Source organism: Tupaia chinensis, unplaced genomic scaffold (assembly GCF_000334495.1).
Source record: "Tupaia chinensis unplaced genomic scaffold, TupChi_1.0 Scaffold000294_3, whole genome shotgun sequence".
In the NCBI taxonomy this organism is placed as follows: Eukaryota; Metazoa; Chordata; class Mammalia; order Scandentia; family Tupaiidae; genus Tupaia; species Tupaia belangeri.
The window spans coordinates 145,050-164,799 of record NW_006159781.1 but is presented as its reverse complement, the minus strand read 5'-3'; the positions used below and the strand labels follow the sequence as shown (position 1 = coordinate 164,799).

The following is a 19,750-nucleotide window of genomic DNA, read 5'->3' as shown; positions in this document are numbered from 1 at the left end:
CCCTGGGGAGGAGAGGCTGCCCTCACAGATGGGGGAGGCCATCACCTGGCAGGGCCTCTGGCTCCTGGACACCCCGAACGCATCCGCACTCGGTCGCTTCCACTTTGTTGCAAACGCGGCTCAGGCACCGCTTGGACGTCATGTCCCACGGGGTCTGAAGTCTGGAATTCCATCTGCTGCAGTCCAGCACGACCACCTGCCCTGGTTGGGGTTTGGGGACACGTCCCACGGGAACTGAGGGACCAAGAAGTCCTGTCCCTTCAGTCCTTGGGTCTGTGTGGGAAGGCCTTGGCTTGTCCCAATACCCTGGGGCCTCCAGAACCTATCAGGCACAGCCCTGGCTGCCCCCCTGCTCAGCCATCGCAATGTCCTGCTGTTGGAATGACCCCGCGGACTGCAGGAGTGCCCGGGAGCAAGCGCGGGCTCTTTGCATTGATCCCGGCCCACGAGTCTCCCACACAGCAGGTACTCAAGTGCCTGGTGAGTGCTCACTGCCCAGTGGGTAAACGTGGGTTGGGGCCAGCCACGTGGGGAGAGGCTGTGCCAGCACCCAGGACAGAAGCAGCCACGTCCCTGACAGCAGGACCTCCAAAGACGCAGTGTCCAGGCTGCGGTCAGGCCAGACCCTGCCTGGGTCACTTGGTCACATTTGCTCACTCAGCCTTACGATGACCTCGGAGTGACAAAATGGTTCCTCCGACCTAGTGGGGCTCCTGCCAGGAGTGGGCCCTGGTGGTTGGGACATTCCCTCACACTCAGCTCAGGCTGGAGATGGCTAGAGGCAGCACAGGGCAGCTGAGGCGATGTGGACCAGGCCGGCCCCCAGCCCGTGTCACCAGTAACCTCAGCAATGGCTGTGCGCGGTGGCTGCTCCCTCTACTCCTCCAGCTGGAGGGCGGCCAGCTCCTGCCTGGGGAACTGAGGTTCCCAGCGGGCCTCCCACGGTGGTGTAGGGGAGGGCCTGCAGCCCCCAGGGTCCTGTGAGACTCCTGGCAGAAGGGCTGAGGAGGCCTGGCAGGGGAGAGGCCATCCCTGGACCCGAGGCCTGGGCTGGGATCACGGTTCTGTTCGCGGGGCCGTGGGTGACACACTGAGCCGCTATTTCCAGTTCGTGCTTCTCCAGCGCACCCCACGACCACGCAGCAGCTATGCAGCAGGCCCGGCTCGGGGACACCATCTTGCTGCGGTGCCGGCTGCTGGCTGTGGCCCGGGGCTGCCGGGCTCCTTCTGTCCCACCTCTTGTATCTCTGCAGCCTGGGGCTGGCGGAAGCTGAGGCAGAGGCTGGTGTCCACCCTAGGCCATGGTCTGCTGGTAGGCTCCAAGCCCTCCTCAGAGTGGGAGAGCAGAGACTATCACCCCTCAGAGGAGGCAGGACAAGGTCCATCCTCTGCCCTTGCTGTGCCGGACAAAGCAGTGCTGTGGGGCAGCGCCCGCCCGGCTCTTCCCAGTCTCCACGAGGGCCTTTCCTGGACAGCCTCACCAGGGCCTGGCGAGCGGCCACGCAGCCTCACGTGCCCTCCATTTCCCTCTCCAGACCTCCGCCCACCCCGGCCGGCCCACCCCGGCCAGGCTAGAGTGCTCCTGGGGTGTCTGCTCAGTGCCTAGGACCAGCTGGGACTCAGAAAAGCTGGCTCTTGGCGCTTCTGCTCCTCCCCTGCAAGACAGAAGTGGGGAGACCTGCCCCATGCTGCGGGGGCACTTGCAGATGAGCCATCTGTAGAGAACACACGTGAAGGGGGCACGAGCCTGGTGACAGTGGGTGTGCGGGACAGCAAGTTCCGGGGAGCCGGGCGGGGCAAGGGTGGTCGGCCTCGTCCTGCTGCCTGGGCCTGGGGGAAGCCCAGGACACCCAGCGGCAGGTCCTGGGCCCTGGCACCTGCCCAGCTCAGGAGCTGCTAAGCCCCAGGGCAGACGGGCCCACCAGCCGGCGCCAGCAGGAGTGCAGGTGCGGGGAACGGGACTTACGGACTCGAGATCAACGGTTTATTGATTTTTCTAGAGTACTATACACTGACAGGAACTCCTAACTGCAACGACGTGACAATTTTTGGTACATCTGTAGCACAGGAACGAGGCTCTGCTGGTGCATTTCCGTGAGACATACTCGCCCTTCCCAAGCAAGACGCCGAGCTCCCTGGGAACGCCGAGTAACTGCATAGCTTGTGACGGGGGCGGGAAAGTGCCCGCTTGCACTTATACAGCATCGAGGCCTCTGGCCCCCTCCAGCTCCCGCTGCCCACCTGGGCAACCCGTGTAGCTCTGGCCTCGGCATCCCTGCTCCCAGAGGCTGGAGGACACTCAGGGAGACCCGCTGCCATCTGCTCATGAGGAACAGGGACGGCTGTGAAATCTGTGACTGCTGCTGAAACAGGCATTCTGACAGCGCCTGGCCGTGAGCCAGGGCTACGGCTGGGCAGTCGCCGGGGGCCTACGGCGGGCCAGTCGCCGGAGCCAGTGCTGGCTGGCCCGGTCCCCGTCCACGGCTGGGAGAAGGCCAGCCTTCCAGCCAGGCCTGGGCCTGAAGGCCACGAACTTCACATAGTAAATCTCATTCAACAGTAGATGAGCGCTTGAGATTCTCTGAATATCAAATGATACACAGACACACACCAGGACGTGACATAAAGCATCTCGGGCTACAGATGCATTTGCTTGGAAAGTTAGTCTCACCTTTTAACCTTTCAAATCACTGATACAATGGTTAATTTGCAAAAGAGTAAAGTTTTAAGCAAGAATAGAGTGAAAATAGTTTTTGAATATGGCGACTTTGGGGACTACTAAGGAAGGTTATTTCCAAAACTGACACTCAGCGGCCCGGATGCATAGTGTTCCCTACAGGAACCCAGCCCCGCGGTGTCCCAGCACTCCTGCCACCCGCCCCAGTGCCACCTGTCGACGGGAGCTACATGGCTCTCAGCTGCCTGCCAGTCTCAGCACACCGGTTAACAGGACACGTGGAAGGAGAGACGGCCTTTCCTCGAGACTGGGTCTCCCACTGGGCCATAATTTAAGGGTGAGTGGGAGAACAGGGATATAAAAAAGTATAACTGTACATATGCTTTAAATTAAAACCTCAAAATCTCCGCTCAGATAATGGCATGGCGATTTGTTCACGGAAGGTGCAGGTGGCGGGACTGGCAGGGAGAGGAATCAGTGACAGAACCTGCAAGACCGCCCTCGGCCCAGAGGCGGGCGGGCGAGGTCAGGGACGTACAGGCCCAGGACCGGCCCATGCGGCCCCGTCTCCCGGTGCTCTCTGCGGCTGCACTAGCGAGCGTGCCGAGTCCCAGCTCCTCCGCCTGCGAGGGACGCCGGGGGGCCGAGAGCACGGGTCCACCATCTTTCAGAGGAAAAGGAGTGGCTGCCACGCGGCGGCTGTGGGCTGACAGTGCTTCTGGGCCGCAGCCGCCCCCCGCCTGCCTGCCCGGCAGCTGTCACTGGATGGCCTCGACGTAGTTTGCTGGGTACAGGCCGACCTGCCCGTTGTCCAAGCGTCCCTTGCACCAGCCCTGCTCGTCCTCGTCCTCTATCTTGGTCAGCTCATCCCCTGCAAGATAAAGAGGGAGGGATCCTGGTGAGGGGGTGAGCAGGCTGGTGTCACCAGCCACATGGGAGCGCCACCCATATACCGGGGCCCGTGCTAGGACGTGCTTTCGTGCCAGAGGGGCTCTGCCTTGGGCGGACAGGCGGGCAGGCTTCCTCCAAGGGCAGCCGGGGCCTGGCTACTTCCTTCTCAACCGCCCTTTAAGCTGCTTCTTCACTTGCGGGGTCCCCGAGATCTGAAGGCCAACAGCCCCACACAGTGACCTGAAGGCGAGTGGCCCTTGGCCCACAAGGTGGCTCCCAGGCTCAGTATTGCAGGCCTCGCCTGGGCCAGGTCAGAGGATTCCTGTCACAGGCCGAGGCCCGCTCCCTCACAGCCCAGACCCAGCACACGCCGTGGGGTCGGGGCCCACTCCCTCACCACCCAGGTCCAGAGCACGCTGCAGGGTCGGGGCCCGCTTCCTCACCGCCCACGCCCACTGCACGCCTCGGGGTCGGGCCTGCTCCCTCACGGCCCAGGCCCAGAGCACGCTGCAGGGTCGGGGCCAGCTCCCTCAGTCCAGGCCCAGTGCACGCCGTGGGGTCGGGGCCCGCTCCCCTCACTGCCCAGGCCCAGTGCACGCCTTCATGCTGGGCTCCCCATGTCTTCGCTGATCCCTCGCCTCTGTCAGACTCCGGGGGGCGGCACACATCTGGCCACTGCAGCCATCCTTCTGTCCCCTGCACCTGGCCCAGAGCTCGTGTAAGATGACATCTGTCCACCCCTCGTGACACTCTGCGACAGAAGCTCTGGCACAGCACAAGCCTCCTGGGGCTGTGACGGTGTGGGTGAGGGTGACTGATCTCTGCTTGGACTTGAAGGGGCCTGTGCTGCAGCCCAGGCTCGGGTGGAAGAGGAGACACGGAGAGGAGGGGGCCACGTGAGGCTGCCCCCAAGGGGACAGGCTGGGAGACAGGAGCAAAGGGTGAGCAGGGAAGTGACGGGGTGAGGAGAGCCAGGGCGGCGAGGAGCCGTGTGCTTCTGGCTGGTAAGTAACGCGGGGCAGGCCGGGGGCGCCAGCTCAGCCCTCGGGAGAAGCCACAGGGAGCTGGGCCTGACAGTCCCCGCGTGGCCCGTTCTCACTGCGACGTTCACAGTTCTCTGTCTCTCTTTGGCTTGTGGTCCATTTTCAGAATTAGCTGCGACTTGTCCCCAGGCAATCATGCCATTTTTGTTCTGTGTGGCAGCAACAGTGGCCGAGACACCCATGAGGCCAGTGCCCGGGACTGCCTGGCTCCAAGCCCAGAGCTGGCGCTCATAGCTAGACAGCTGGGTGAGGCTCTGCTGCTGGGGCCTGCTGCCCTCGCCCAGGGGCGTCACGGCACCAACAGGCCCTGGGCGGGGCGTGGCATGCAGCAGGCACAGACCACGTGCGCTGCACCACTCCCCTTAGACCGGCCCCTCCTGTCCCCACCAGGCACCCCGTCAACTCCGGCTTTCCTGCACGTCTGACTCAGGAGCACCAGACGCACACGCAGGGCTATAGGGTTGGCCGCCACGCCGGACCGCCGGACCGCCAGCTCCCCACCCCTTCTCGCCCCGCAGGCCCCGGCACTCCTGTCATCCTGCCCTTGCAGGCTGCTGCCTCCAGGCTGAGCGCCAGGCTGCAGAGGCGAAGGACAAGGCTCAGATCAGGCCGTGTGATGCCGCCATGTGGTAGCACGCATTCCGGGGAGGGCTCCGTGAGCAGCCGGGACCAGAGCTGCTGGGGAGCAGGTGAGGAGAGCGGGCCGGGAGCCCGTTTTATACTGTAAGAAAGCAACGACCAGGGCTGGCAGGTGGTGTGGCGGTTACGGTGCTGGATCCCACGTGGCTGGCTCAGTGGCTTGAGTCCTGGATCCAGCAGCTGAAGAACCACGCCAGGTGAGTGTGCGTGTGCCCAAACTCCTGAGAGAACGGAGAAGGGAGCGGCGTGGCCGTCCGCTTTTCCCTCTCGGTCTCCAGGAAGCACACATGCCCTATAACAAAAACTTAAAAAAAGAAAAAAAAAAAAAAGTAGCAGAGAAAACAGATGGACAGACACGGACACTTTCCGGGCGTAAAACGTGAACTGTCAACCAACGTGTCAGTCAATCAGTTTGCTCTTGACACTACCTGGGGCTGGAGGAACCTCTGAAATCTCTAAAATTGCTGTCAAACCCAATAGCAGGTAACACCGAAGACTTAGGAACTAACAGCACATGTGTCAGGCTAGCCCTCAGCCTAGCCGTTACGGGAGCCGGGTCCTACAGGACCGAGTCCTGGCCCCAGAGCTTGAAAACCACGCCGGATGCGTATGCATGCCCGACGTCCTGACGGGACAGATGGAGGAGGAGGGACTGCAGCACGGCCACTCCCTGCTGCGGGTGCTTCTTCCTCTTTCTCGGCGTCTGCCCAGTAGACATGTCTCCCAGCAACTAAGAAAACCCCAAATACATCAACAAAGTAGGGGTTACAACTCCCAACCAGAGCTACCAGAAAACTGGATGAAGATGGTTTATAAGAATATAAAAAAATTGGGACCAGCAGTTGGCGTAATGGCTATGTCACTGGACTCCCATGTAGTCGACCGCGATTCGAGTCCTGGACCCAGTGGCTTAAACTCACGCCGGCACATGTGCGTGCATGCCCAAGATCCTGAGAGGAGAATGGAGAAGGGATTGCGGTGTGGCCATCCTCCCTGGGGGTGATTTCTCGCTTTCTGTCTCTCTGTCTCTCTGTCTTTCTGGCCTATAGCAAAAACCTCTCCAAAAAAAAATATATAAAAAAATTTGAAACCTGGCCAAAGACACGTGAGGACTCTGGGGACAGCGAGGACAGCTGGCTGCACTGCAGAGTCCGAGGGGAGAAGGCTGACTTTGGGCAGAGTTCCCTGAGCCCCCATCCATGGGGAGGGGATGGGCAGGCATGCACTTCAGCCTATCCCTGCGTCTGGCCTGCACTCCTTCTTCTTAAGAGGGCAGAGGCTGGTCCTGGGTGGCTGCAGGGAGGGGCAAGGCAGAAGAAACAACTTGGCTCCTGGGGGCCTGCCTTGGTCCCAGGTAGCCTCAGCCTCCTCAGTCAGGCTCTGAAAAGGGCTTTTCAGCCTGAGCTTGCTGCCCGTTTTGGTGAACTGCAACCAGCATTTGAAAATAAAGAAAAAAGAAGAAAAAGACACAGGGCGGAAGATGTCTCCAGGCAGCACTGGGACCCTGGGACTGGCTCCTGGGGCTGCAGGGCTACTAGGTGGGGGGCACCTGGAAGGATCAGTCCTGCTGTTCCCAACGCAGCCCAGTGACGGCTCCCAGGCTTCCACACCAAACATCTGCTTACTGCTGAAAGCGGCAGGGCGGGGGAGGCCCCACAGCGAGCAGGGGCTTCAGCACAGCTGATGCACAGCAAACCGCCATTGTCCTGGGCGGCCCCGGGGCCACCTACCAGCCTTGAAGCTCAGCTCGTCATGCTCCTGCCCCTCGTAGTCATAAAGGGCCCGGACTCGCACTTCCGTCCCCGAGGTGGTGTCCTCGTCAAAGGGGTTGGAGTCGCCGTTGGCATCCGTGGAGGAGAAAGGGTTGTTGGACTCGTCGTCTGACCAGTCGGTGGGGTAGCTCAGGGTCTTCTCGTAGCTGCTCACGCTGTAAGACAAGGGGCGGCACGAGCTAGGTAAGGGCTGGCAGAGGGCACAGGCCCCACCCAGAGCCTCCCGGAGGGCGCGGCAGCCCTCAGGCTCCTTCCGAAGGAACCTAGTGTGCCGGATGGAGCCCGTCCCGGCGAAAATCCACGCCACTCACACTCGTCCCAGGCCACCAGCAGGTGGGCGGAAGATGCCCCGTGCCGGCGCCCCACAGAGGCAGACCTGGGGGCCCGTTTGCCTGCTTTCCTATGGTGGTGCTGGGGCCTGAGAGGTTAATGAAAGACAGAGAAAGCGACTAAGACTGTTAGCTGGGTCCTCCCCGAGAAACCGGGATGCGGGGGAGTGGCCTCTGGGCAGAGAGAGGGGAGGAGAGAGACGCAGAGCAGCGAGGAGGAGACCAGAGGAAGCGTGTGTTCACCAACGTTTTGGGCTTAATGTCCTCCTTCTCACTGACGGTGCTGCCCGTGTCGTCCTCGTCCTCGAAGGGGTTGTAGCTGGACTGTGACTGCGCGGACTGGGTGGAGTTGCTCGGGACACTAAGATTGCTATGGGGAGAGAGAGCTGTCAGGGCCCGCTCGACGGAGGCCCGCCGAGGGTCCTGGGCACTCCAGCTGCCGGGTCTCAGGGATAAGCCAGCTCCTAGCTGACACGAGCAGGGCCACGTCATTTGAGCAGAAAGGTTATTTTCAGCAAAACCCATAGCAGTACTTTAGCTGTGACACACACCAGGGCCAGCCTGTCGCCTCATGGTGAGAGGAGTCAGATTCCATGTAGCTGACCACCAGGCCCTGGCGGCTTGAAAAATATGCCAGGTGGGGATAGCAGGTGGCGTGGCAGTTATGACGCTGGACTTTCAGGTGACCAACTAGTTTGAATTCCAGACCAGGAGGCTTGAAAATCATGCCAGGTGTGTGCATGCATGCCTAAAAACCTTGAAGGAGAAGGGATTGTGGCATGGCCATCCCCCCTGCAGACTCTTGCCCACTCTCCCTCTCTCTGGCTCTCTCATGAGTGCACCCACCCAATGGCAAACACAAAACATGCCAGGTGTGTGAGTGCACGTCCCTGACGTCCCGACAGGATGCAGAATGGAGAAGGGACTGTGGTGTGACCGTGCCCACTGGGGGTGCCTTCTCCTTCGCCCTCTTTTTCTGTCTTTCTCTGATGAGTGGATGTGCCCGCTGGCAATTAAAAAAGAAAAAAAAGTGACTAAGAACATAATTCCTGTTTTCCTTCCTCATCTGAAGACTGAGGATGCAGAGCAGGGGCCCTGGGTGGGGGCAATGGGCCGTGGCTGCAAGAGAGCTCGCTGGGTGGGAGAGCCCAGGAGGGCCTGGGACAGCAGGTCTGCTGGGCAGCAGGGGGGCCAGGGCACCTCAGTGGCTGACTCCTCCTCTTCCTGAGACTGGAGCTTTTAAAACCAGGGCCGCACAGCCCTCTCTGGGTGGAGAGAGTCCCTGAGCCCCAGGAAGAAAACCTGTCCCCAGCTCTGCTGACCCCCTGCTGTGCACAGGCTGAGCGGAGCTGAGGACCCAGTCAGGCCCTGCCCATGGGCTGGGAGCGGGGGCACGGAGGGGCTGCAGAGGCTGAGCTTGTGAAGCCATGACAGGAGAGTAAAGAAACAGATAGGCCAGAGGACGCTGGCACCAGGTAATAGCCCATGGCCCGGCTTCCCGCCACCAGCACCGCCCCCAGCACCACTCCTGTCTCCAACTCTGTGAGATCCACTGCCACAGGGCTGAGGGCCACGAGGGGACCCCTCAAACGCCACCAGAGTGACAGTGAGGGGCCAGCGACTGCTCCGCGGGCTTCAGCCCAGCAAGGGGCCCTGGCCTGGGCCTGCTGGCTGCTGACATCCAGCACCCTCACTCAGCACCTTTCTCCAGTGACGTGGGCGTGCGTGCGTGTGCGCATGTGCGTGTGCACGTCGGGTGGTCCTGGGCAGTGGAATCCGGGCAGCAGCCCCGGCCAGCCTATAGCCCCAGGGTGTCTTCTGAGGCAGCATCTCAGCCTTCCCACCCTGTCCTGGGCACGTGGCAGCTGAGTGACTATGGGCCACACCTGCCCGGGGAGTCTGGGGTACAGGAAGGCCAGGACAACCCGCTGAGCCCCCGTGGGAAGCCCCTATCACAATGCTATTACTGAGCGTGGAATGGAGGCCTCTGGACACGTCTGGTGGAAAGGTCCCCCAACATGCACATTCCAGAAGGTTCCTATGACCTTGGTGCCAGCTCTTCTATCCATAACCCAACTTGACTATGTCAAATAGCCCACGCCCTCAGCAGGCTCATTTCTCAGGGGCTCCCTGACAGTCCTCTCTCACCCTCCCTTGGTGGGTGCCTGCACACACCCAGGGGTCCTGGCAGCTCTTGAACCTCAGGGTCCCTGAGCACAGGGTGGCGCCACCATCGAGGACAGAGGACCAGCCCTGACATCAGCACCTCCCCTCACTCGGGCCCAAAGCACAGGTGCCCCCTGGCTCTTTCAACAGCTCTGTTACCAGGTGGGAAGATGACCCTTAGGAGCCCAGGAGCTTCGGGAAAGATGCCTGGGCCTGCACCATGGCAGTCCAAGCGGGGCCCTCCTCAGTCACCCCTGGGCTGAGGGCCGTGTCCCCTCACCTGCTGGGCTTGTTCTGCAGAGACTGGTCGCCTGTCTGGCTGATGCCTGTCAGGGTGACACCGTCGCTGGCCTTCTTCTTCTCTCTCCGACTGAGCGTTCGGTTCAGGTCTGCAGACCACTCCTGGGCACCAGGCACCACGGGAGAAATCAGGGGCCTCGTTAGGGGAGGCCACACCCATCTAGGACACGGGCCCACGAGTCTTCTGCCCTGGGCGGTGAGGCCTCTCCTCTCCTCAGTTCCCAGCAGGCCTTGGGCCCTCCGAGGCCCATCTATGGACCCACACCACGTGAACCCTCCTCCCTGTGCACAGTGGGCTTCCTCAGGGGCTGGGGTCGTGCTGTCACACTGCCCACCCGCCACCACCACCACCCCCTCACCTGTGGCAACCCCTCTCAGGAAGAGCAGGCTTCTAGGACAGGCGGGGATGACAGCCCTGCCCCAACCCCGCCCCGCCCTTCACAGCTCTCAGCCTCCAGCCTCCCCAGGCCAGCGTGGCCTCCAGTGCCTCAAGTGGCCTCCTCATGTGTCCCTGGAGACTCCCAAAGTGACAGGAGCCAGCCCTCTGCACTCTGCAAAGCCAGGACTTGTCCTGAGATGGCACAGACCTTCCTGGCTTAAGCCCTGCTCTCTGGGTCACAGGGTCAAGATGGTGGCTGTGGGGATGGAGCAAGCCTGCAGGCAGGAAGTGAACCCTGCACTGCAAGGGAAGCAGGTACTGGTAGCTCTACATGACGAAAGGGACAGGAAGGGACTCCTGGGGCCTGCCCTGTCTGCCACCACGGGACCTTCCCTTTAACTGGAGTGACATGCTGGGGCTGGTGGCAAAGCAAAATGTTCACGCCCACAGAACCGACCATTTCCGAGCCGTGACGGGCTTTCGCCCACCACAGTGGACACAGGGAGCGGGGAGGAGGGCTAGTCTCGGTTTCCAGAAAAGCGCCCGTGTGTGTATGCATGCACTGCGCATCCCTACGTGAGTGCACGTGTGCACACACACGCACACATTTAAAAACTCTCCGGCCCCTCCCGCCTCTCCTTGGTACCCAACACCGACCACGGTTCTGCTCACAGTGACGGAGCCGCGGTGCATCTGCCACCTTAGCGACATCACGTCTGGCCTGCAGACTGGTCAGATGGGAACCAAGGCCAGAGAGGAAAAGCGACTTGTCCGTACAGAGCAGGTGCAGACCTGGGCCCTGATTCCAAAGCCAAGTCACCGCTTCCTCTACTAGTGACGGAGAACTCGGCTGGAACCTCCGATACCCCTGCCCATAGTGACCTCGGACTCAAGCCCATCCTGCTCAGGCGGCCTCCCGGCTGACTCAGGAGGGGCAGGCTGGCTGCCAACGACCCTGCCAGGCAGAGCGCTGCCTGAGCTGCCCGAGCCAGGCCGGGGACCACCACACATGGACCCGTGTGGACGAGAGACACGACGCGGGGTTTGCACTCAGTGAGACAGCCATAAAATAGACACTTACTTCATCCTCGTGGCATGGAAAACAAAACAAACGACCTCATTAGAGAAAGTCAGGCAAGGCCTTGACGGCCGCAATCGTGAGCCCAAGTGCCGGTGCCATGTGGGCCAACGGAGAGAAGGCACCGTGGGCTCTGGCCGGGTGCCCGCCCTGGAGCCCTGTCCCCTGCCTGGGTACTAATGGGCACCTCTAAAGGGCCCGGGCGCATTTGACAGTGACCTGCCATGCCAGGGAGAAGCCACAACCTCCCGCCACCACCCCCCCCATGGAGCTGTGCACAGATGCGTCTCCTCCCGGCGCTGTTGCCAGGGTGGCTGCCAGGCCCATGACTTTCTCGTGGCACCTCTGGGGAAGGGGCACCGCCTGCCCGGCAGCTCTGCTGGGAGCCAGCCCTAAGGGCACACAGGGAGAGCCCAACTGCAGGGACCCGACAGTCACATGGAGCCAGCTTCTTGGGAAGGTGCAGAGGGCTGCAGTATGGGTGTGTGGACCGACAAAACCATAGCTAAGAAGGGGGCTGGGGGCTTGTGTTGGGTGGGCTTGGACGGGCAAGGACCCACAAGGCACTGATCGGCAGCTGGGCCCAGGAGCCAGCAGAACACAGACCTGTTCGCGGCAGCCCGGCACTCCGGGATGGGAGTGGCTGTCATTCCCATTTCATATGGGGAAACTGAGTCACTAAAAGGACAGGTGGTAGTCAGCACCCCACGCTGGTACCAGGTCTGAATGCTGCCCAGCTCAGGCCATGAGTCAGGTGGAGCCACTGCGGCCATGCCTAGGGCATCCCCCAAGGGGCAGCTTGGCCAGCCTGTGGAGCTATTCCCAGCCACCGCCCGGGCAGCTGCTGCCCAGTGCTTCACCTGTGTCCCAAAGTCCCTCCTGCAGGGAGCAGAGCAGCAGGACTGCTGGCCACTGCCTTCTAAGTTGCTCGAGGCCAGGTGGGGCCTGGTGACTCACTCCTAGGGCTGGAGGAGCCCCAAGATGCCTCACGTTTCAATGTAAAGGCTGGGGGAGGCCTGGACCCCAACATGGGACACGAGGAATGTTCGTCCTGCACCAGGACTCACTGCATTCAAGGGAGAAGTACAGGAAGGGCCTAGAGGCCCACTGTGTGGCCGGGGACGCTGGGCTGCGTCCCTCCTGGCCATGCCTCAGGGTATGTGTCCTGCAGCTCCTGGGAAGGAAATGCCAATGGTCAGGAAGTTACAGTGCAACGTTCCCAATGGAAAGGGGAAGGCGGCACTTTGCTGAGACTCTTGGGCGGTGTCACGATGCCTGAGGCCTGGTCTTGAAGCATCGCCTGGCACGGGCAGTAGCTATTCTACCACAAAGGCCGACTCGAATGCTGGGCAATGCTGGCAGTCAGCCAGGAAGGCACCGTGCATCTCCACTCTGGGCCCAGGTCCCCTCCAGGTCGATGGGGTCATAGGTGCGTACCCGTGGCTTACCTCAAATTGCGGCCAGTTCATGGCCATGCCCGGCCCGTGGTTGGCCCTGAACCACCGCAGGTCCTCCACCGCATCGGCTGCTTTGATGCTCTGCTCCAGGTCGCGGTAGATGGTTTTGTAGCTGGATGGGAGAGAGACAGGCACTGTGGGTGGCAGGGATTGGCGCCATTCACCCCTGCGGGCCGTGGTGTCTGCAGCCGCATCAGAGCCCACGTCAGAGGCTTAAAACTCACACCAGCGCGTGTGCGTGTGTGCCCAAGATCTCGAGAGGAGAACAGAGGAGAAGGGATTGTGGCGTGGCCATCCCTCCTGGAGGGTGATTTCTCGCTTTCTGTCTCTCTGTCTCTCTCTGTCTGTCTGGCGAGCGCACGCGCCCTATAGCAAAAACCTCTAAAAAAAAAAAAAAAGAAGAAGAAGAAGAAGCTACATCAAAGTCTAACCCTGCAGCTTACTTGGAAAGGGGGACTTTACAGAGGGACTGTAAGAATGAGGCCGTTTGGGCGGGCCTCAATCCAATACAACTGGAGTCCTTACACAAAGGGAGTGCGGACTCAGAGACAGTCACGTAGCAAGCAGAGGCTAGGGGGCCAGAGTGATGAGGCCACAAGCCGGGGACTGCCACAAACACCCCGTGCTGGCCAAGGCAGGAGGCAGAGGAGATGGCCCTACCACACCTTGATCTGGGCCTCCAGATCATGAGAGGAACTGTGTGCTGTTGTGAGTCCCCAGATTTTGGGACTAAATTAGAGCAGCCCTAGGACATGGCCACACTAATCACTTCCTGGGGGGCGTGGAAAACTGAGACATGCATGTAGAGTCCGGCCTGCAGCCCGAGGATGGTCACACAGCAGGACTTTCACAGAGGAGCCGGCCTCCAGCCCAGCACCAGCCCCGGCCAGCCTGCACCACGGGCAGGCCACTTAACCTCACCCAGCCTTGGTTTCCTCATCACCAACACTGGCAAGTGCCACCCCCGTGAGACTGGCGTGAAGCTAACCCTGGGGAGCAGTACAGCTGTGCAGAGGCCGCCACCGCTAAAGCCCTAGGACATGGCCACACTAATCACTTCCCCAGGGGCGTGGAAAACTGAGACACGCATGCAGAGTCCGGCCTGCAGCCTGAGGATGGTCACACAGCAGGACTTTCACAGAGGAGCCGGCCTCCAGCCCAGCACCAGCCCCGGCCAGCCTGCACCACGGGCAGGCCACTTAACCTCACCCAGCCTTGGTTTCCTCATCACCAACACTGGCAAGTGCCACCCCCGTGAGACTGGCGTGAAGCTAACCCTGGGGAGCAGTACAGCTGTGCAGAGGCCGCCACCGCTAATGATCTCCCTTTCTTTTTGAGAGGTTTTTGTCGTAGGGCATGTGCGCTTGCCAGAGAAAGACGGAGAAAGTGAGAAATCGTCCCCCAGGGGGATGGCCATGCCCCAATCCCTTCTCCACTCTCCTCTCGGGATTTTGGGCATGTGTGCACACACGCACTTGGTGTGATTTTCAAGCCGCCAGGTCCAGGATTTGAACTGCAGTCAGCCATGTGGGATCCAGCACCTTAGCCACCATACCCAGCCTCTGCTTCTGACTTTTCACAGGAGACAGGGAACTCATCTCCTCTCAACGAGCTCTGCCAGTGGTCCGTTTCTCAGCTCTGCCAGGTGGGTGACAGAAGCCCATGCCCTCGGTCACCTGGGCCCCTGACCTGGTAAGGCATCGCAGGACCAGAGGCGAGGAGAGCACAGGAGAATTGCCACAGCTCCTGTCCCGAAGGGCCTGCTGCCCCAGGGGCCTAGAGCCACTGCCAGGTCAAGGCCTGAGCTGACACAAGCTGCTCTGGACGCAAGGACCTCACCCAAGGCCTCGGAGGAAGCCCACGCTGGAGCCAGGACATGCCAGCCTGGGAAACGCTGGCCTCGTCCGGGATCAGTTTTGAATCTGCGCTGGTCTCAGCTGTGGCCCCAGAATGGGGGCCTCCCGCTTGCCCAGACCCAAGAGCGAGACCTGCCTCGTGTGCCTGGCCCATGACCAGCTGTCCCAGCCAGGTCTTCCTCTTGCAGGCAGCGGGACTCGGCCCTGGCCGGCACCCCTGCAGCTGCAGACGGGCTCGGCAGAGGGCCCCACCTGGCGTCTGGATCACAGAACAGCGGGAGATCTGTGGCTACAAGAACACTGGATTGGCCCTGCCACCCTGCTGCAGGGCAGCCGTTTTACTCCATGTGACTTCCCATCAGACGCTGTCGTGTCTGCCAGCCCCAGGGACACATACCTGGCCACGTTGGACAGGTCCAGGTGCTTCTGGACCTCCAGCAGAACCTCCCGGAAGAAGCGCAGGCGCTTCTCCTCGAACTGCTGGCACTGCTCGAACACCTGCTCCATGTTCTCCATGTACTGGGGGGTGCTCTGGTCCAGCTCCTTCAGGGCCTTCTCGTACTTCTCTCTGGTCTAAACAACAAAGACAGACGAGCATTTCCATCTGACACCCGACCACATCCGTCCCTGGGGCTGCTCAGGACTCACCAGCTTCCAGGACCCTGAGCGCACGTGCTCCAGAGCCTGACAGGCTTCGAGTCTCGGTGCCTGCCCTGCCGAAGGGAGCAAGGCCCAGGCAGGAGAGCGGTCACGGGCGGAGCTCAGAGCTCAGTGCTCAGCCCTGAGCACGTCGCATGCCTGCGTCCTCTTCCTGTCACCCTCAAGCTTTGGCCAGGAGTCGGATCCTCGAGCTTTCTCCTATTTTCTTAGAATTTCACTTTCCTCACCAGAAAATAGGGACTTTTTTTTTTGTAGAGGTTTTTGCTATAGGGCACATGCGCTCTCTAGAAAGATAGAGACAGAGAGACAGAAAGCGAGAAATCACCCGCCATGGGGGATGGCCACGCCGCAATCCCTTCTCCCTTCTCTTCTTGGGATCTTGGGCACACATGCACATGCCCGGTGTGAGTTTAAGCCACTGGGTCTGGGACTTGAACCGCAGTCGACTATGTGGGAGTCCTGTGACATAGCCATTACACCAACTGTAGGTCCCGAAAATGGGGGCCCTTTCTGTGCCATCATGTTCTGAGACTCAACGTTGGCTTGGAGTTGCATGAAGCAGCCATTCAACAGGCTGACCACAGTTGCTCCCTGGGGGAGGTGAGGGGTGGCAGGGCTGGGTCGTCTACTTATTCCGAATCTTCCCATTACTGAGGCATTGAGAAATGGGGGACCCCACAGGAACTGAGTGTCTGTCCCTGACAGCACATGCAGGCCCTTCTGTGGAAGGGCAGAGGCCCTGAGCTGCGCCAGCCTCTGGAGCACCTCCTCTGCCCATCCCCAGACCCCAAGCCCACCCCGCCAGCTGCCGCCCTTCCTGGACTCATGCCCTGGAAACCCCTCTCTGCTCCAGAGACCCTTCTCCCTTAAGCTTTCCCCTCCCTTAAGCCCAGGGGCCCCTGCCCCTCTCCTGGCATTCTGGTCCCTTGTCCTGCTCACAAGCCTCCTGAGATGATCAGGCTTGGGCTTCATGACCACAGGACAAGGTCATCCCTGCCCAGACAGGGGCACCCGCAGCAGGAACAGAGTCCCATGACCACGTGGTCCTCACCACAGTTGGCAATGCTGCCCGTGACACAGCTGTGGGCTGAACGCCCAGCATCGGGGTCTCCAGAAGAGCGACCAGAGCAACGTGCTCTCAGGAGCCTCCTGAGAGAACTTGGGGTGCCCCGTGGTACTCTTGCTCTGCCTCAGGCTCCCCTGCCTGAGATGGCGCTGAGCCCAGGGCCCTGTCCCAGGCACAGGTCTGGTGGGCATTCACAGAGTGAACAAGGGGGGCTGTTGCCCTCCCTGGACTGTACAGTCAGTGCTGAATACAGGAAGCTCCCCCACTGCCCGGCCGGCAAGGACAGGAAGGCCAGAGGGTCCAGGTGGGCCAGGCAGTGCTGGGTTTGGGAACCTGCTTCCAGGAGGTTGGGAGTGGTGGTGCTGTGCTCCCCTGCAGGACCGAAGCCCACCAGGACCACTCGTGCCCTGAGGGCACCAGCCAGCCGAGAAGCGGGCAGGCGCCAGGAGGGACTCAATGCAAAGCACCCTCAGCCCGATAGATGCTGGCTGCCCTCTGCCCCGGGCCTGCTCTGCACAGGTATTGCTGCAGTGGCCTCTCCCTGGGCGGCTATCAGGCGTGAGGGGCGGGTCTCTCTCTCACGTGTGCCTGTGCCAAACGTGGGGACGATCATCTTTTCTCCCAGCAGCTTCCCGGGTTCCTGGTTCCCTGGGATTCTGACTCAGGCCTCATAGTCCGTGGGCCTGCTCTCGAGCCCGGGTGCCCTCCAATTCAGCTCCAGTTCCTCCCCAGTCCAGCAGTGGGCACCTGGCCCCAAGGGACACGGACGCACGCTGAGTGGCGACCTCTCCCGTAGATGACGCTTCCCCAGCTATGCTGATGAGAATGGCCAGGAAGGAGGAGGGGGGTGGCTTGGGGGTCAGGAGGCCCTCTGCCCTCACTTCCTTGGTGTCCGAGTTCACAGAGAGGGTGGCCACCCCTGATTTATCGAGAGGCACAGCGACCTCATGTGCCCCAGGAAGGTCAGCGGGGACAAGTAATCAGACCAGAATTCTCGCTCCCCCCTCCGGCCTTGCGTCAGGTCCTGGGGCACAGCCCCGTTCTCACTCCTTTCCACCTCTTTCTGCAAACCCAACTGGGAACCCCTTCTCCGTATCCGAGCAGGACAGGGCCGCGGCAGCGACACCTCTAACCCAGGTGGCAAAGTGCAGGCACACTGAACCTGCACCCTTCAACACAGGGCCACCTGGCAGGTGCTGTGACCTTTCAACAGAGCAAAGGTGGAGCTGAAGCCCGGGGTCAAGCCCCTCACTTCCTGGCGGCTCCCAAGTTACTCCCTGGCAGAACTGCCACCTATCTGTGTGGACGCTTCGCTGTAGGGCGTGCTACCTCAGAGCGTCTCATCTGCTCTCCTCACTAACCCACTGGGGCAGGTGACTCCCCTCGCAGCAGAGGATGGGCACCCGGGATGCCATGCTGCGTGTGGCCCGTGTCTTTGGGGCCTCACTGCCAAGGCTGCAAGACAGCTCTGTCCCCTCCTGGGCCCACTTCCCTGTGATCTGAGTGCACTGGGATTCCCAGCCACGCTCTCCCACCTGGAGACCCTTGGTTGGTCTCCACTGCCCAGCCACGCTCTCCCACCTGCCCTCGGCCGGACTCTGCCCACCACAGCAGCATCCCAAGCTCCTCACTCAGCCTGCTGTCTAGGCCATGGGCGATCTGGTCCTAGTAACCCTCCACAGCAGATTTTGTGTCATTTCCTGCCATGGACCACATTCATACCTCTGTCTCTTGCAAAGCTGCTCCCTCCCTGGCACTGTCAGCTGTCCTGAGGCTCCCTGGGAAGCTGTCCCATCACTTGCTTTCCTTCTAGAAGCAGTCACCATCCCTCAGCACCCCGCTGAGTTGCTCCTGTGCCCAGGAGGCAGACACAGGGGCCACGGCAGGGCCAGGTGCTGAGGCGCTCACCTGTGGGACTTTCCTGAGGGCAGGGACGTGTTGGATGCTGTTCCTCCCTCTGCTTAGCAGCCTGATCAGTCACATGTCACCATGTGCCAGCACCATGCATGAGTGCCATCCTGACGCACGGCACCTGAACGCCGGGTGGACCCACCTTAAGAACATCTTGCTTGCATTTTTCTATTTTGTCCTGCAGTTTCTTGAGCTGCTCGGGGTTGAGTGACGGATCTGCCTTGCTGTTGGCTTCCCGGGAGATGGCCAGCTTCTCCTCTTTGCATGCTGCGTGGTGGGCTTTCTTCGCCGCTTCTACCTACAGGGGGCAGGAGTTCCTGAATGCCACATTGCGGGAAGGTCGGCATCCTCGTGAGGGTGTGGGGACGTGTGTGCTACCAGGATGGGGGAAAACAGGTGCAGTGCGGGTACTAAAACCGCACACGTTGGCACAGGAGTCCACCGGCAGGTATGCACCAAGGCCGCCGTGCGTCACCTGTGGTCCTCGCACAGGAACATGGCCTAGAGCAAGGCAGACCAGGCGATCATGAAGCTCACATTCTAGCGGGGGGGGCAAGTGCTGAAAGCAGTTTTTTTTTGCTAAGGTAAGTTAGAAGGTGACAAGAATTACGAGGAAATTGAGGCAGTGAAGAGAGACAGTGCCTGGGGTGGGCTGGCAGGTTTGATGTAGAATGGCTGGAGGGGCCAGTGGAGGGGACAGGGAGTGACAGTGTGAAGGGAGCATGGATGAGCACACCAGGCTCATAAGGGAGAACTTTCCGGAGAAGCTGACAGGGGGAGAGGCCTGTGCTGGGGAGGCAGGGCAGGGCCCTCCCACAGTTAGAAGATCTGTCTCTCACACACACGGACACAGGTGTGTGCAGACGGACTTACAGACACGGCCTATTTGAGCCAGAGCCACAGATTCCACTCTAGGGGGAAGAGGAGTTTGCAGTACAGGCGTCCAGAGAGGGGAGAGAGGACCGGGATGAATGGGGACGACGACAAGGAAGAGGAGGAGACGTGGCGAAAGCCAAAATGGGGAGAAATGGAGGAAAGCCTGTTACGCCCAAGACGGGTGTGAGCCAGAGGCCTGGGAGGAAGGAGAGCAGCGTGGCTCCCGAGGAGAGCCGGGAGGGTGGCTGGTGGGGACAGCCGGGCTGCAAGTGGGGCGGAGCACGTTGGCCTCCAGCCAGCCAAGGCCCCACAAGACCCAGTGGCTTTGGTTGCTACTATTAGTTGAAAAGGAACATCAGTATCATTTGCGAATTTGAGAGAGAAACCCATTCAAGAGAAAAAGATGTAATTGGACCCTTAGTCCAGAAGGGATGTTCCCCAGGGGACACACCAGTGGTTAAGACCCGGGACTTCGGGCTCCAGCACCACTGCCAGTTCTGACCCTCAGTGTCCAAATCTGCAAACCGGGCTGGCAGGGACTGGCTAAGTGTGAGGAATGCACAGAGCACTCGGCAGCTCCGCTGGGAACCGGCAGCCACAGGGCTCTGGCCTCGGGCGGCTTTCACTCCCCCCGCCGCGCCCCTGCGTCT

At 61.0% G+C, this 19,750-nt stretch overlaps 1 protein-coding gene across 6 annotated transcripts in view; it reads right to left on the bottom strand.

The window, feature by feature from the left end:
• Positions 1–3,298: 3,298 nt before the first annotated feature.
• Positions 3,299–19,750, bottom strand: part of PACSIN2 (protein kinase C and casein kinase substrate in neurons 2) — an 83,313-nt gene continuing 66,861 nt past the window's right edge. For 3 of the 6 annotated variants that reach the window (XM_006150685.3, XM_006150686.3, XM_027772725.1), the window contains exons 5-12: positions 18,367–18,522; positions 14,985–15,160; positions 12,723–12,843; positions 11,278–11,283; positions 9,798–9,919; positions 7,599–7,721; positions 6,981–7,177; positions 3,299–3,548 (exon numbers count right to left, since the gene is read on the bottom strand). In XM_006150685.3, the coding sequence (XP_006150747.1) occupies positions 3,436–3,548; positions 6,981–7,177; positions 7,599–7,721; positions 9,798–9,919; positions 11,278–11,283; positions 12,723–12,843; positions 14,985–15,160; positions 18,367–18,522 (1,014 nt within the window). In that variant the 3' untranslated portion in view covers positions 3,299–3,435. The remainder of the gene's footprint in view (positions 3,549–6,980; positions 7,178–7,598; positions 7,722–9,797; positions 9,920–11,277; positions 11,284–12,722; positions 12,844–14,984; positions 15,161–18,366; positions 18,523–19,750) is intronic. The other 3 variants (XM_006150688.3, XM_006150687.3, XM_006150689.3) reach the window with 3 other exon arrangements.